At 38.9% G+C, this 17,534-nt stretch overlaps 1 protein-coding gene across 5 annotated transcripts; it reads right to left on the bottom strand.

The window, feature by feature from the left end:
* Window positions 1-2,013: 2,013 nt before the first annotated feature.
* On the bottom strand, window positions 2,014-17,161 carry LOC108261349 (mamu class I histocompatibility antigen, alpha chain F). Of its 5 annotated transcripts, none has more exons than XM_053684616.1 (6): window positions 16,991-17,161; window positions 14,139-14,393; window positions 13,066-13,353; window positions 11,017-11,289; window positions 2,696-2,800; window positions 2,014-2,607 (listed from the first exon to the last, which is right to left on the bottom strand). In XM_053684616.1, the coding sequence occupies exons 1-6, from the start codon at window positions 17,070-17,072 to the stop codon at window positions 2,552-2,554; spliced, it is 1,059 nt and encodes a 352-aa protein (XP_053540591.1). In that variant the 5' UTR covers window positions 17,073-17,161; the 3' UTR covers window positions 2,014-2,551. The 5 variants fall into 5 exon arrangements, with proteins under 5 accessions (XP_053540591.1, XP_053540589.1, XP_053540592.1 ...); XM_053684614.1 differs by lacking the exons at window positions 11,017-11,289; window positions 13,066-13,353 and adding exons at window positions 4,594-4,866; window positions 5,521-5,808; XM_053684617.1 differs by lacking the exons at window positions 11,017-11,289; window positions 13,066-13,353; window positions 14,139-14,393 and adding exons at window positions 4,594-4,866; window positions 5,521-5,808; window positions 6,606-6,861 and having other exon boundaries at window positions 16,991-17,115.
* Between the last annotated feature and the right edge of the window lie 373 nt (window positions 17,162-17,534).

The raw sequence follows: 17,534 nt of genomic DNA, 5'->3' as shown, positions 1-17,534 counted from the left end.
GTCACGTGGAGAAGAGTCAGACACACGTCTTACACTCACTACAACTTCTTACTCTACATCTCTGTTAGATGATCGTCAACATTTATCTAGGGGACACATGTCTGTGTGTGAGGTAAGGCTTTATTTAGTTTTTATTTAGTTTTAAAATTTTTTTTTAATTTTTTAACAAAATTTGTTGTGCGCCACAAAGATGGCCGTCGTAGTTAAAACAAGTTAAAAAGTGTGTGTGTGATATATATATATATATAATGTACCGTGTATGTACAGTGTTGCTAAAGTATAAAGGGAAAAGCCATCTCATATTCATATCTCATACCTCTGCCTGTTCTTGATTATTGACTTCTGCCTTATCCTTTGGACTCGTTTTATTAGACTGCCATACCTGCATTTGCTTCTGTCTGCGCCTCCATATCGTGACAGGTATGGAAAGCAGGTAAAAACAGAAAAGATCACTTAACATCTATTAACAACAGTATTCTAAATGTGTGTATTAAGTTTAAAAACAGTTACTGTACTAACTCCTCTCTAACAAGGTTTAAGCTTGATGGTGGTATTATTATTATTATTATTATTATTATTATTATTATTATTATTATTATTATTATTATTATAATATCCTGACCTACAGTACACACCCATCAACCATAACGCTAAAACCACATACAGGTGAAGTGAATAACATTGATTATTTCATTACAGTGGTACCTGTGAAGAGATGGGATTTATTAGGCAGCGAGTGAACAGTCAGTTCTCAAAGTTTGTGTGTTGGAAGCAAGAAAAATGGGCAAGTTTAAGGATTTGAGCGACTTTGACAAGGGCCAAATTGTGACGGTCAGAGCATCTCCAAATAACGGCAGGTCTTGTAGAGTGTTCCCGGTATGCAGTGGTTAATACCTTCCAAAAGTGGTCCAAGGAAGGGTTTTTTTTTCACAAGGGGGACCTACGCAGTTTTATACAGGTGGTTTTAATGTTTTTGCTAGTTGGTGTACAGTATATACCAGCATGAGGTTATGTTTTCACTGGAGACCATAAAACAATTCTGTATGTCGCTCTGAATGAGGGCTAAAATTGCTCAAATTGTAAGTGTTAATGGATTACATCAAATGTATAGATTGAAGTGAATATCCGTAATATAACATGCATAAAATGACAGTATTTATGCATGTTGTTCTATACAAGTAGATATAGAACAAAATTATAAAACAAAATTAACATTTAGTTTTGCTTTATCTTTCTACAACCACTAGGTGGCGATAATGGCAGTGTGAGTGTAGGGAAAGGTTTGTTTATTTATTTGATTCATTTGAAAAGTAAAAGTATCGACACTTGTCCATTAGGTGGGCAACACAATAACTTTAGTTGTCAAACCGCCTCAATTCAAAATGAAGAAGAGCAGGAGGGGCAACAGTAGAAGAGAAAATCTCGTATGTACTCCCGTGTATTAAATAAGTTAACTTATTTACAGAAGTTATTGTTTTTGTAAGTAATCGGCCTGTTCATAAACCGTTTTTTTTTTTTTAAAGCAGCTCATACTGCTACTTGGATTAAAAAAAAAAAAAAAAAAAAACAAGAAAAAAAAAACTCTGTTCCTCATTCTGTTTTTTTTCTTCCATTTACTAGTGAGAACACATGCAAGGTGGCGTGCAAAATTACGACTGCTGCTGCACGTCATGTTTCTCTTCCTGTTTACAGAGAGAACTTGTAAAATGGGGAACATTGCAATAATTTTACAGTAATTTACATTTTTAAATAAAGTTTTCAATTTATTAATTAATACTGTAACAAAACACCAAAAAACGCTATAGCACTAAGCTATTTAAGTTTTCAACAAAAAAAAAAACAATAATTGCATTTTAATAAAAGGATTTAACTGTCATTTTTAAAATCAATTATTTTATAATTTTACAACCTTCGTAAAAAACATAGTAAAATAAAAGTACATCTAAGTGAACACAGCACGTTTAAGAAGAAAAGAAAGTTTACTTTAGCTTTACTGAGTAAAAAACAGGCTACTCGTAACTAATCAGCCTTTATTTACGGGAACGAACATTACAGTAGGAGCCTGGACCCCTACAACATCTTAACAAAAACTAGTCTTCCACAGTAGCACAGTGTGCTTGGACTTCTAATAATTCAGCGTAAAATCATGCCTAAGAAAATAAATAATAACACAAACATGAAGTTAAATAAAACCTACCTGATAAACAGGTGTTTAAATTTCACACACAAAACAAAAACAATAAAAACAGACAGTAGTCAGTGTTTAACAAATGAAACACAAGGAGTTCATGGGTGAAAGAACGCAAACGAACATGCTAGACACAGAAACAAACTAAAACCCATGACAGAACTTAAACACAATACGTAAATATTGACTTGACTTGAGTGAAGACGAGACGTGTGCAAATATCCGAGAAGAAACAGCTAGACCTGAGGACTGTAGGAGTTTGAGGGTGAGGATAGACAGCTCGATCTTCTCAGGAGAGGAGAATGAATTGACCTGCAACAACAAAAGCTAAGACCTGAATAAGGTTTTAACATGTACAGTAATTCATTGTGGAAGATTGCAAGTAACATTATAACTCGTATATTCAGTTTCAGTGTCTTCTGAAAAAGGAAACAAAAGAGAAGCAATGATTTTTAAACTTCCACACTGATCATATGTATCGGCTGATCATTAAGGTACATTGCTCACCTTTATTATAACAGAAGCCTCGTATTACAAGCCCGACTACAGTGACGATGAAAACGCAGCCTAGTGGAATCCAAACATAAAGTCTGAAGGGTTTCTCTTCTTTACCTACAAGTAAGAAAATGTAAATGTGGTCAGTCTAAGACAGAGAAAAAAAATGTCTACTGTACAACAGTTCTTCCAGGGGAAAAAAAACACACACAAATATAGCATCTGTACAATTTACCTGAACATATTATTAAATGAATATAACATAATAAACAAACTGGACAACATCTAACATCATATCCCTGGGAAAAGAGAAATAATATGATATCAACGTATTGTTACGCCATGGCGAACTCGAGGCTGCAGTTCTCAGCATACAGTGCCGCCTACAAACATGACGGACGAGGACTACACTTCCCAGCCATGCCCGCGCTTGAGTTCGCCGGAGTATTGAGTACGAACACCTGTGCTGCATCATAAGTTATAAAAGGCCTCGTTAACTTCAGCGTCTCGTGAAGTAAACACTCAGCAGCCTCGTCTCTGTTGTGTACCGAGCATTAATTTCCGTATCCGCTAAACTGGTTCTGATATTTGCATTGTTTGTTGACTACGATTCTGCCTAAGCCTAGTACTGCCCGTTTGCCCGATTGCCTGACCTTGATTCCCTTCCGTACTTCGTCTTTCGTCTGACCCTGATTCCCTTCCGTACTTCGTCTTTCGTCTGACCCTGATTCCCTTCCGTACTTCATCTTTCGTCTGACCCTGATTCCCTTCCGTACTTCGTCTTTCGTCTGACCCATGCACTCTAGACTGTTCGTCCACGCTCTAGTCCCACCTGGCCCTAGATTTCATAACGGACTTGCAGGAGTCAAAAGGTAATACCGTGATACTGGTGATTGTTTATCAGTTTTCGAAATCCATCGCCTAATTCCACTACTGGCCATCCCATCTGCCTTTACCACAGCCGAACTACTTTTCCAACATGTGTTTAGATACTTCGGCATCCCAGAAGAGATTGTGAGTGACAGGGGTCCACAGTTCATGTCTCGCATCTGGGCCAGTTCCATTTAGAAGATGGGGGTCACCGTTAATCTCACTTCCGGTACCACACCCAGGACAACGCACAGGCAGAACGGGCCAAACAAGAGGTCATACGGTTCCTCAGAACCTTCTGCACCACCAATCCAGGGGACTGGGGCCACTTCCTACTGTGGGCGGAATATGCACAGAACTCGCTACGGCATTCCGCCACCAAGCTCACCCCATTTCAGTGTGTCTTGGGCTACCAGTCGCCATTGTTCCCCTGGAACGCCTCCCCCACTGACTCACCAGAGGTAGATGAGTGGTTCCGCCGGAGTGAACAGGTCTGGGAACGCGCCTACCAACAGCTAGTGCAGGCCTTCCGCACCGCCAAACGAAAGTCAGACCGGCGCCGGAGGGATCACCCCAATTATCAACCCGGTGACAGGGTGTGGCTTTCCACAGAGATCTAAAGTCACCCCTCCCGGTGACTTTAGACTCCAACCTAAATATATCGGCCCCTTCCGAGTCTTGAAGCAAATTAACAAAGACATGTACTGCCTGGACCTAGCAAAGCAAAGCCGCATCGCCCCGTCTTTCCATGTCTCTCTCCTCAAAGCAGTGATACCGGGCCCCTTGACCACGGCGGTGCCGGAAGACTCCCCAGCGGAAACGCTAGAGATCGAGGGCCGCCCAGCCTACCACGTCCGTGACATCCTGAACTCCAGACGTAGCCTCGGATATCTAGTAGACTGGGAGGGGTATGGCCCAGAGGAGCAGTGCTGGATCCCATCCATTGGAATAAACATGTGATAATATTCCTAAAGAGCAAATTAATTGTGGAAATATTGTTATTTAAGACCTAATTGATGTGTAAATGTGTAACTTCATACCCCAGGTGACTGTAATATTCCCCTCTAGGCTGCTGTGATGCACTACACAGCTGTAGCGCTGATCTCCTGTGTTCTCCTCAGGTCTGATCACACTGCTTCTGGTCTGAAACGTGCCGTCACCATTAGGCAGCACATGATTCATCTCGTCCTCCACCAGCTGTAAATCTGCCCCAATCCACTTCACCTGCACTGCTCTGGGGTAAAACCCAGTCACATGACATGTGAGGAGCGTGGAACCAGCGCTCTGCCTCTCGAAAAGCCTGACCTGTGGAGCTAAACACAAATAATAAAAAAAAAACACTTAGACTTCATACATACAGCATGTAGTCTACATTTACATATACATATATATATACATATACATATACACACACACACACATTATATATATATATATATATATATATATAATGTACATTTGTACATGTAAATATGAACAAAAATGTATGTATTCGGACGTATAAACAAAGATGTGTTATCTTGAGTGGTAGCTCAGTGAGTGAGTGGTTAGGACGCTGGATTGGAAGGTCATGAGTTTCCAGCACCACCGAGCTGCCACTGCTGGGCCCGTGAACAAGGCCTTTAAACCTTAACTGCTCAGTTGTAACGAGATCATTGTAAGTTGCTCTGGATAAGGGTGTCTGCCAAATACCATAAAATATATACAATTACAGCCTTTTTTTTTGTTCGTATTTATAAGTACAAAGCAAAAAAGACAGTGTGTGTAAATTTGAAGTGGCTATTTGTACTGGAAGTTTATTAAACAACAAAGAAAAAAGGTCTGAATACTTATTTCTCCTCACTGTACAGACAAAATAGATATTATATATATAGAGAGAGAGCTCTGTCAGGAAAAAAATGTAGACACAATTGATGGCGATATTGATGCACAACGTAAGTATTAAATTTCTCGGACACATATCTTACCTTTCTTATTTCTGACACCAGGAGCATACTCTAAGAACATCCTAAGGCGGTCAAAACAGCCTTTTTTGTAGAAAGACACCAAGGTTTCAAGCCAGATTATATCCTTCTCCCTAATACTTTTATATATGAGGGCTTGAGGAACAGAAGCGATGAACGTCTTACTGTCAATATCTAAACTTAAGAAGTCCTTCCCATTGAAGGCATGGGTTAACGATGACTTGGTGGTGCCATCTGGATAGAGGTCACAGCGACTGTAGGCTTGGTAAACGTTAATGTCCGCATGTGAACCTGTAATTCAATACAGAAGAAAGCAGGTCATGTTTAGTGCCCCTGCAATACAGAAGAAAATAAAAGGGCAGATGTTGTCAGTGCGAGTTTGCATCTGTATATATTACTAGAAAACATGTAATAATAATGTAATAAAACCATGCTGCTACCTACTGGACATATTTTTAACTACAATATCAAACAAGCTTAAAGTTCTGATTAAATGATGAAATGTTAATCGCCAATTATTGCTCTTAGAAGTGTATTCAAATATTTCTCACTTAAGAACTATTTAAACGCTGCACGATAGTCAGCTCTTTCGAGACATCCACACGGCACCTACAGAACACACTGCTAATGAGAAACTGACTAGAGCAGACATTTTTAAAACCTTCTCCCATTGAGGCCCACTTTTCAAGCATCAAGAGCACAGGATAACATACTGTATTACTAGTGTGAGATGGAGGGAGGGGGCGGGCCCCTCCACAGAGCGTCAGTATAAGTTAGAACGCTCCAGCGTACTCATTGTTGAAATGCGTAAAGGTTGGCAGGTCTGATACAGACTTTAAAATATTTATTTTTGCTATTACTTCATCTCACCCCTCACCCTCCCTCCAAACCCTGAATATTTCTGGGCTAGACAGTGCATGGAATTTAAGATAAAATGCAATTCATTAAACTTTCTATAAGGAAAAGCAAATTGTGTGTTGAATATATTTTTATGTGTTGAACTTGTAATGTTCTTATTTTTTGTCAAATAATCAATGATGATGAACAAAGCCTATAGTTGTCATTCTATTACAAAAAAAGTGAGATACCTGTGAGGTTGAACTGTGATATAGCTGTTTGGAGTGCTAAATCCATATTTGCCATGTTGTGGTGTGATAAAAAAACTGGCCTCTTTCCAGAGTTGCTGACCAGCTGTAGTGTTGAGCCATTCGGGACATGGAGCTGTCGACTTCATGTTGCTGTTATAGTAAAATAGGGTCACATCATTCACAGTGACGCTCTCTGTGTAACGGGGAAGGCCGAGGCCTTCAGAGCAAAGGAAATAGCAACTGATAGATTGAACATCTCCAAAATAGATACAGAAAGCAGTTATGGATCATCTGAGTTTGCAGATACGGTCAACTCAGATTTAAAAGTCTGGAAAAAAATGTGGACTCTGTACAAAGGTTTTTCAGCCTATTACATACTTTGACATATATACGTTAAGAAAATAATGTAGGTATTGGTGTCTGCCTACAGAGATCACATTGTGTAAGAAGCTAGTTTAACCAACACACTGATAAAAAAACAGTTAAGCTGTCTAATGGTGTCTAACACTTTCCTAGGTAAAGTTTGCTTTTCTCATGATTCGATCACGCTTTTGGATAGTTACAAGCTGTAACGACAGAATCAATTACATTTGCAATGGCAAATGACTGAAATGAAAATTAAAGTAAATGCTGTTCAAACTCATTGGATCTGTCAATATGTTTGAGCCAGGAGGTACTTTTAATCCATTATACAATGGACATATCAAATAGGTAGACAATCAAACGTAAAGATCAATTCATTTTACTGTAGAAAATTAAAGTAATTGCTTGTCAAAGTAATTGGATCTGCCAATATAACTGTGCAATTGTTTTTTTTTAGCTCAAGCACACCTGGTGCAATTAAAGAAGCCCATGATTAGTTGATTCAGACGTGCTTAAGACAACACCGGTTTTGCATATTTGTGCTGTTGTGAGGGATTCTGTTCAGGGGGTTGAATAATTTTGAGACTGGAGAAGTCATTATTGGCATTTTCAGTTGAATTTGGGGAAACCACTTGAAGCGTTCGTCGTGTTGAACTATTTCAGTGGCTTTCGTTTGATTTGTTCATCGCAAACTGCTGAAAGTCTGTACATTTTGCCAATAAACCTGATTTGCAATGGGGGTTGAATATTTCTGATTGCAACTGTATGTATGTAATATGTTCTTACACATATTTCTATTTAGCATTATATATACAGTACTGCGCAAAAGTTTTAGACACCCTTTTATTTTAGCACAAACTTTGTTATAGATTTTTATTTTTATGACTTCTTGTGACGGTACGGCCAGCAGATGGCACTGTGGCTCGTCTTCGGATGAGTCACATGACTCATCCGAATGGGATTTAAACGCCATGGTTACTGAGCACGGAGCTCAGTATTATTGATTGTATAGTTATATTGGTTGTCGTTTTTGTATCGGTCGTATCGTTTGTTTCCATGCCTCGGATGTTGTCGTTTCCCGGTCAAGACCGCGTTTACTTTGGTTTTGTGTTTTATGTTTAATAAAGATTATTGATCTGCACCTGCATCCGCCTCCAGTCCCGATACGTTACACTTCTACATTATCGAGTCAGTACAAAAAAAAATTTTTTAGATTCACAAACATTAGTTTTCCAGCACAAAATGAAATGTTACAGAATTATTTTTTTAAAGTCAGTAAAGAAAGCAGTGTATTACATAAGAGACACTTTTCAGACGAAAAACACAATGAAGGCTGCTGGGTTTCACTGCAAAAACAACTTCTTCTCCAGAAGAACCAGGTCTGGTTCTGCAAGATGCTCAATAAAACTGACCAGCTCATTTCCTTATACACCACTATATATGAACTATATACACCCCCATGGTGACACATTACAGCATGTGTGAGCATTCTGCTGATTTTGGATACACTTCACATGAAGTGTGCATATAGTATGGACGTTTCCTTACAAGAATTGGCCATTCATTTTTTTCTACTTATTAGAGTTGATGTCTCTATAGACCTATATAGACCTCTAAAGTGGAATAATGTCATATTTCTCCAAAATTCTACAGTAAAATGCATTCATCTTCATTATGAACCTCGAGTAACGCACTGTGGACTGATCTGAGTGGGTTTGATTGTCTACCAGTTTGAAATGTTCATCTGATAATGGACTAAAAAGTCCCTCCTGGCACAAAATTATATTGAAAGATCGTATGACTTTGAAGAGCAATTACTTTAATTGTCTACAGTAAAATGAATGGATCTGTATTGTGGGAATAGAACAGATCCCTGTAAACTGATCTGAGTGGGTTTGAATGTCTACCTGTTTAAAATGTCCCTCTTACTTCAGCCTTAAGATGAAGTAAAATATGAATAGTGTCAGACCTCCTCTGTGAAATGAACCATCTACACGTTTTAAAATGTATTCATGGTTAGATTTATAAGAACAACAACAACAACAACAACAACCATACGCCTTTTGTTTTCAGCTTTCACACCTAAAAGTATTTAATATAGTAAATAAAGGGAAAGAAAAGAACACGAGGACAGTCTAAAGTACATAGGTTACTGAAAGAAAATAATAAACAGTGACCCATGGCATTGCATGGCACATCCCTGCGTGTGTATTATTGCATCGCCTGTCTCTTAATGCAGAAATGCCCAATCAATTTAATAATAAGTAAGATAAATAAATAAATAAAGTCTGCACAAAACCAGCACTAACCACAACGCGACTGCTGGAGATGTAAGAAAAAGACGAAAGTATAAATAATCGTCGCTTTGTTCATGTTCAGGCGATTTCTTCATAGTTTAAGTAGAGAAAGTTTATCTTCAGGAGCGTTTGGTTTTCTGCATGTGCACTTCCTCCTCTGATGATACACTTATAGAAACGTGACAGTATCAGAGGTGCACACCCATGTGGTTTTCTCTTGTAGGGTTCAGAGGAAATGGTGCGTACACATGAAGTTTTTTCTTGCACTGGTTGTTGCTGTCACTCGTGTTTTGAATTACAACCATTACAACCCTCCATTATCAAAATGTATTATATGCACTATTTAGTTCTGATAATTAGTCTGTTTGACTGGTCACTTAAATGGAATGGGCTTAATTCAAACCTCAATCACTCAAAAACAAACAGGCATTAGCATTAGCAGCTTTGATCATTTTTAAATGTGGCGTGCAACATTGCGTATAACTGTGTACTCGGTTCTGTGAGGAACTCTGAGGTCAAAAAGGTGACGAATCAAAACTATATAATCAACTGATTCTGCGAGAACATGCAGGTCTGATAACACTGTGCTCTGACTGAGCCTGAGGTATCGGAGATAGAAGAAGGACGTTTAAACTGTAATGATGTCAAACAAGAATGTTCTGAATGACTGAAACTGAGAAACTGAATACATCTTCACATGAGAGGTAACTTCAAATCCCAGCATCTGTAAGGACACAACAGGGAAAACAGTTAACGATTAAATTCATAATGTTAATTTAAAAAATTTTTTTTGCCACTGTTTAAAAATAGGTTAAATTAAGCTGTAACAAGTTGATTGATTGATTGAATGAATGATTTAACCAAAAGACAAAGTGATTGGTAAAATAGCAGAATTCACACAGCATTACAAGTCATTGTTATATAGTTAATGTTTGCTTCTTGAGTCTTGAGAAATGAGAGATAACAATGAGACTTTCTCAATTCTACACCAGTCACTGGTATTAGCCAAACACAAGGGTTTGTTTACTCACCTTTACTTTTTAAGATGCATCTGATTACAAGCCCAATTATAGTGACGATGAAAATGCAGCCTAGTGTAATCCAAACATAAAGTCTGAAGGGTTTCTCTTCTTTATCTACAAGTAAGAAAATGTAAATGTGGTCAGTCTAAGACACAGAAAGAAAATGTCTACCGTACAACAGTTCTTCCAGGGGAAAAAACACACAAATATAGCAGCTGTACAATTTACCTGAACATATTATTAAATGAATATAATATAATAAACATACTGGACAACATCTAACATCATATCCCTGGGAAAAGAGAAATAATATGATAAACGTATTTACTGTCTACGTAATGAGATAAATATGAAATATCACACACCAGGACAGGATTAGACCAATATCTTTATAACGTCCAGGTGTAATTTACAGTGTAATAATCTTTACTGTATATAGCACATTATCCCAGATTATAGATTTTACTTTAGATCGGATATTAGAATACATCTTGAATATCACGCCTCAGGCCATATAATAAATGTAAAGAAGTAATATCACACCATGAGTCATAAATCACATTCATTATAAACATGTAATAAATGACATTAGATTATATATTGCATATATAACACAATTCCCTTAATCACTGATTAGAATAAACATGTGATAATATTCCTAAAGAGCAAATTAATTGTGGAAATATTGTTATTTAAGACCTAATTGATATTAAATGTGTAACTTCATACCCCAGGTGACTGTAATATTTCCCTCTAGGCTGCTGTGATGCACTACACAGCTGTAGCGCTGATCTCCTGTGTTCTCCTCAGGTCTGATCACACTGCTTCTGGTCTGAAACGTGCCGTCACCATTAGGCAGCACATGATTCATCTCGTCCTCCAGCAGCTGTAAATCTGCCCCAATCCACTTCACCTGCACTGCTCTGTGGTAAAACCCAGTCACATGACATGTGAGGAGCGTGGAACCAGCGCTCTGCCTCTCGAAAAGCCTGACCTCTGGAGCTAAACAAAAACAATAAAATAAAACCACTTAGACCTCATACATACAGCATGTAGTCTACACACGCGCACACACACATATGTATATACACAGTATCTCACAAAAGTGAGTACACCCCTCACATTTTTGTAAATATTTGATTATAACTTTTCATGTGACAACACTGAAGAAATGACACTTTGCTACAATGTAAAGTAGTGAGTGTACAGCTTGTGTAACAGTGTAAATTTTCTGTCCCCTCAAAATAACTCAACACGCAGCCATTAATGTCTAAACGGCTGGCAACAAAAGTGAGTACACCCCTAAGTGAAAATGTCCAAATTGGGCCCAAAGTGTCAATATTTTGTGTGGCCACCGTTATTTTCCAGCACTGCCTTAACCCTCTTGGGCATGGAGTTCACCAGAGCTTCACAGGTTACCACTGGAGTCCTCTTCCACTCCTCCATGACGACATCACGGAGCTGGTGGATGTTAGAGACCTTCCATTTGAGGATGCCCCACAGATGCTCAATAGGGTTTAGGTCTGGAGACATGCTTGGCCAGTCCATCACCTTCACCCTCAGCTTCTTTAGCAAGGCAGTGGTCGTCTTGGAGGTGTGTTTGGGGTCATTATCATGCTGGAATACTGCATACTCATCATGCTCTGCTTCAGTATGTCACAGTACATGTTGGCATTCATGGTTCCCTCAATGAACTGTAGCTCCCCAGTGCAGGCAGCACTCATGCAGCCCCAGACCATGACACTCCCACCACCATGCTTGACTGTAGGCAAGACACACTTGTCTTTGAACTACTCACCTGGTTGCCGCCACACACGCTTGACACCATCTGAACCAAATAAGTTTATCTTGGTCTCATCAGACCACAGGACATGGTTCCAGTAATCCATGTCCTTAGTCTGCTTGTATTCAGCAAACTGTTTGTGGGCTTTCTTCTGCATCATCTTTAGAAGAGGCTTCCTTCTGGGACGACAGCCGTGCAGACCAATTTGATGCAGTGTGCAGCGTATGGTCTGAGCACTGACAGGCTGACCCCCCACCCCTTCAACCTCTGTAGCAATGCTGGCAGCACTCATATGTCTGTTTCCCAACCACAACCTCTGGATATAACGTTGGGCACATGCACTCAACTTCTTTGGTCGACCACGGTGAGGCCTGTTCTGAGTGGAACCTGTCCTGTTAAACCGCTGTATGGTCTTGGCCACCGTGCTGCAGCTCAGTGTCAGGGTCTTGGCAATCTTCTTATAGCCTAGGCCATCTGTATGTAGAGCAACAATTATTTTTTCAGATCCTCAGAGAGTTCTTTACCATGTTGAACTTCCAGTGACCAGTATGAGGGAGTGTGAGAGCGATGACACCAAATTTAACACACCTGCTCCCCATTCACATCTGAGACCTTGTAACACTAACAAGTCACATGACACCGGGGAGGGAAAATGGCTAATTGGGCCCAATTTGGACAATTTTCACTTAGGGATGTACTCACTTTTGTTGCCAGCGGTTTAGACATTAATGGCTGTGTGTTGAGTTATTTTGAGGGGACAGCAAATTCACACTGTTACACAAGCTGTACACTCACTATTTTACGTTGTAGCACAGTGTCATTTCTTCAGTGTTGTCACATGAAAAGATATACTCAAATATTTACAAAAATGTGAGGGGTGCACTCACTTTTGTGAGATACTATATATGAGCTCTGTTACGAAAAAAATGTAGACACAATTGATGGAGATATTGATGCACAACATAAGTATTAAATTTCTCGGACACATATCTTACCTTTCTTATTTCTGACACCAGGAGCATACTCTAAGAACATCCTAAGGCGTTCAAAACAGGTCTTTTTGTAGAAAGACACCAAGGTTTCAAGCCAGATTATATTCTTCTCCCTAGCCCTTTTATATATGAGGGCTTGAGGAACGGAAGCAATGTACGTCTTACTGTCAATATCTAAACTTAAGAAATCCTTCCCATTGAAGGCATGGGTTAACGATGACTTGGTGGTGCCATCTGGATAGAGTTCACAGCGACTGTAGCCTTGGTAAACGTTAATGTCCGCATATGAACCTGTAATTCAATACAGAAGAAAGCAGGTCATGTTTAGTGCCCCTGCAATACAGAAGAAAATGAAAGGGCAGATGTTGTCAGTGCAAGTTTGCATCTGTATATATTACTACAAAACATGATAAATAATGTAATAAAACCATGCTGCTACCTACTGGACATATTTTTAACTACAATATCAAACAAGCTTAAAGTTCTGATTAAATGATGAAATGTTAATCGCCAATTATTGCTCTTAGAAGTGTATTCAAATATTTCTCACTTAAGAACTATTTAAACGCTGCACGATAGTCAGCTCTTTCGAGACATCCACACGGCACCTACAAAACACACTGCTAATGAGAAACTGACTAGAGCAGACATTTTAAAAACCTCCCATTGAGGCCCACTTTTCAAGCATCAAGAGCACAGGATAACATACTGTATTACTAGTGTGAGATGGAGGGAGGGGACGGGCCCCTCCACAGAGCGTCAGTATAAGTTAGAACGCTCCAGCGTACTCATTGTTGAAATGTGTAAAGGTTGGCAGGTCTGATACGGACTTTAAAATATTTATCTTTGCTATTACTTCATCTCACCCCTCACCCTCCCTCCAAACCCTGAATATTTCTGGGCTAGACAGTGCATGGAATTTAAGATAAAATGCAATTCATTAAACTTTCTATAAGGAAAAGCAAATTGTGTGTTGAATATATTTTTATGTGTTGAACTTGTAATGTTCTTATTTTTTGATGATGATGATGAACAAAGCCTATAGTTCTCATTCTATTACAAAAAAAGTGAGATACCTGTGAGGTTGAACTGCGATTTGGCTGTTTGGAGTGCTAAATCCATATTTGCCATGTTGTGGTGTGATAAAAAACTGGTCTTTTTCCAGAGTTGCTGACCAGCTGTAGTGTTGAGCCATTCGGGACATGGAGCTGTCGACTTCATGTTGCTGTCAAAGGAATATAGGGTCACATCATTCACAGTGACGCTCTCTGTGTAACGGGGAATACTGAGGCCTTCAGAGCCAAGGAAATACCAACTGATAGATTGAACATCTGCAAAATAGATAAAGAAAGCAGTTATGGATCATCTGAGTTTGCAGATTCGGTCAGCTCAGATTCAAAAGTCTGGAAAAGAAATGTGGACTCTGTACAAAGGTTTTTCAGCCTATTACATACTTTGACATATATACATGTTAAAAAAAATGCAGGCATTGGTGTCTGCTTACAGAGATCACATTGTGTAAGAAGCTAGTTTAACCAACACACTGATAAAAAAACAGTTAAGCTGTCTAATGGTGTCTAAAACTTTCCTAGGTAAAGTGTGCTTTTCTCATGATTCGATCACGCTTTTGGATAGTTACAAGCTGTAACGACAGAATCAATTACATTTGCAATGGCAAATGACTGAAGCGAAAATTAAAGTAAATGCTATTCAAACTCATTGGATCTGTCAATATGTTTGAGCCAGGAGGCACTTTTAATCCATTATACAATGGACATTTCAAATAGGTAGACAATCAAACCCAGACAGACAGACTCTATGCTCACACTGAAGATCAATTGGGGGGCTGTGGCTCAGTTGGTAGAGCGGGTCGTCCACTAATCGTAGGGTTGGCGGTTTGATTCCTGGCCCACGTGACTCCACATGCCGAAGTGTCCTTGTGCAAGATACTGAACGCCAAGTTGCTCCCGATGGCAAGTTAGTGCCTTACATGCCAGCTCTGCTACCAGTGGTGGGTGAATGAGACACAGTGTAAAGTGCTTTGGATAAAAGCGCTATATAAGTGTGCCATTTATCAATCAATTTTACTGTTGACTTTTAAAGTATTTTATTTTTAATGTCTTTAAAATCACCTGATCCTCCAGTATAATTGTGCATAATTTTTTTAAAATGGAGATTTAAACGAGCCAGTTCAGGTATTTCATGTGTTCCAGCTCAAGCACACCTGGTGCAATTAAAGAAGCCCTTGATTAGTTGATTCAGTTGTGCTGGAGACAACACCAGTTTTGCATATTTGTGGTGTTGTGAGGGATTCTGTTCAGGGGGTTGAATAATTTTGAGACTGGAGAAGTCATTATTAGCATTTTCAGTTGAATTTGGGGAAACCACTCGAAGCCTTCGTCGTGTTGAACGATTTCAGTGGCTTTCGTTTGATTTGTTCATCGCAAACTGCTGAAAGTCTGTTTGACAGTAAACCTGATTTACAATGGGGGTTGAATAATTTTGATTTCAACTGTATGGGTGAGATGCACCAATAAGGATTAATCTTAAATCTAGATTAAATCAAGTTTTATCTAATAATTCTGTTGCACCAAACTTTAAACCTTGTTTAAAAATAAAAACAGACTTACATTTAAACCATCATTTTAATCCTGGATTTAATCTCACAATAAACCTGGATTAACTATAATCCTGTTGCTCCATCACTTTAAACTCAGATTTAAATTTCAGTTAGGGATTAAATTTAATCTTGCTATTGAGGAGGTTTAATTTGTCAAAATGGCAGCACTTATTTGGTGGATTGGAGAAAATGAAAGAGATCCTCGGAGTAAAATACGCGACTGTCTCCACCCTGTTGAGTTTTAGGATGGTGCTGAACAAGTACCGATTCAGCACGGAAACTGATTAGGTAAAATAAAACACAGAACCTGCAATTAGACCTGGCAGTGACCGAATGCAGCCATACCACCCGTGCCCCAGCTTTTAACAGCCTTGCACTTTTGCACTACTGGTTGTTTCCTAATGGTGGATGGGGACCTCTTTGGAGTACATAAATCAACTGTGAACAGAATTGTTGGAAGAGTGCCGGGGCAATTGCAGCCTTGAAAAATCCATTTATAAGATTTTCCCCAACAGGAGAAACATCTGTTGGATTTGATAGAAGAGCTGGTTTTCCAGGAGTTATAGGAGCATGTGACCGTACTCGCATTCCCATTCAAACCCAGGTGGAGACAATGGAGAGCTGTTTCACAACACCACTGGTCAGAAATGTGTCCCTCCGCTCCTGTGCTGATCTTTTCTCACTTTCGATTTGAGGATTTTCCAGCAGACTTTCAAATTATTAACATCTCACTTGTCTTCAATCCCCACAGAAGCACTGAAATCAGCGGAGAGCTGGACCCAGGAATCTTCTTTCTATTTAATTGTCATGTTATCTGTCCTTTTGTCTTCGATTTTTGTTCCATATTGCTCCATTAATTGATTTAATAAATGTCTCATGGCTTGTAAAATCTGAGCTTCTAACACACTGCGCCATTTTCTCAGTGTCTCTGTTATATGAAAGAGCGGTTAATAACGGCAGTTGTTTTAGCTTCATTCACATTATAAAGTTCACGAGCCCTTTGTAGTCACTCAAGAAAGAAAGAGTTACAATTGTTGCTGTTTAGTTACACTGGAGAATTCAGATATTGCCATGTTTATGAAACGTGCTGTCGCAGTGTGGACACATGAATCGTAGTTCTAATCCCCGATTTATTAATCTGTGTTTAAAGTGAAGTGGTGCAGCACAACTCGATTTAAAATAAAGTCCAGATCAAGAAATCCTAGACTAGCTCTAAACTGTGTTTAGGTGCAACACACCCTTAGGTGCCACATCTTTCCAAAATAGAAAGCTATAATAAAATAAAGTCTCCACAAAAGCAGCACTTACCACAACTCGACTGCTGGAGATGTAAGAACAAGACTAAAGTATGAATAATCGTTGCTTTGTTGATGTTTAGGCGATGTCTCATAGTTTAAGTAGCCTCAAGAAAGTTGATCTGCAGGAGGGTTTCTCTCAAAAGAAAATGATCTGCGCACTTCCACACGGAAGTGATTGTGCACTTGTAGAAACATGACAGCATCAGAGGAAATGGTGCACACACATGCAGTTTTCTCTTGGACTGCTTGCTGCTGTTACTCGTGTTTTGAAAGAGTTATTAATGGTGTGAATTTCTCTCAATGCACTCCATTACAACCCTCCATTATCAAAATGTATTATATGTACTATTTAGTTCTGATAGTTAGTCTGTTTGACTGGTCACTTAAATGGCTTAATTTAAACCTCAATCACTCAAAAACAAACAGGCTTATAAATAATGACAACTTAAACCTCATGGCAATTGACATTTTAAAAATATGTTCTGTAAGTGGAAAGTTCAGGAATAAAAAGTTCTATTGCTCCAAAAAAAATAAAAATAAAATAAAAAATAAAC

This window comes from Ictalurus punctatus, chromosome 12, assembly GCF_001660625.3.
Source record: "Ictalurus punctatus breed USDA103 chromosome 12, Coco_2.0, whole genome shotgun sequence".
Taxonomy (NCBI): Eukaryota; Metazoa; Chordata; class Actinopteri; order Siluriformes; family Ictaluridae; genus Ictalurus; species Ictalurus punctatus.
The sequence above is the reverse complement of the archived record's forward strand: the minus strand, read 5'-3'. Positions and strand labels throughout refer to the sequence as shown.

Excerpts from the sequence above, each read along its gene's own strand:
- LOC108261349 (XM_053684616.1), bottom strand. The coding sequence starts at position 17,072 with ATGAGACATCGCCTAAACATCAACAAAGCAACGATTATTCATACTTTA. Across the intron at positions 14,394-16,990 it reads TCTCCAGCAGTCGAGTTGTG|ATGTTCAATCTATCAGTTGG; the intron begins GTAAGTGCTGCT and ends TCTATTTTGCAG. Across the intron at positions 11,290-13,065 it reads TGGTGTCAGAAATAAGAAAG|CTCCAGAGGTCAGGCTTTTC; the intron begins GTAAGATATGTG and ends GTTTTTGTTTAG.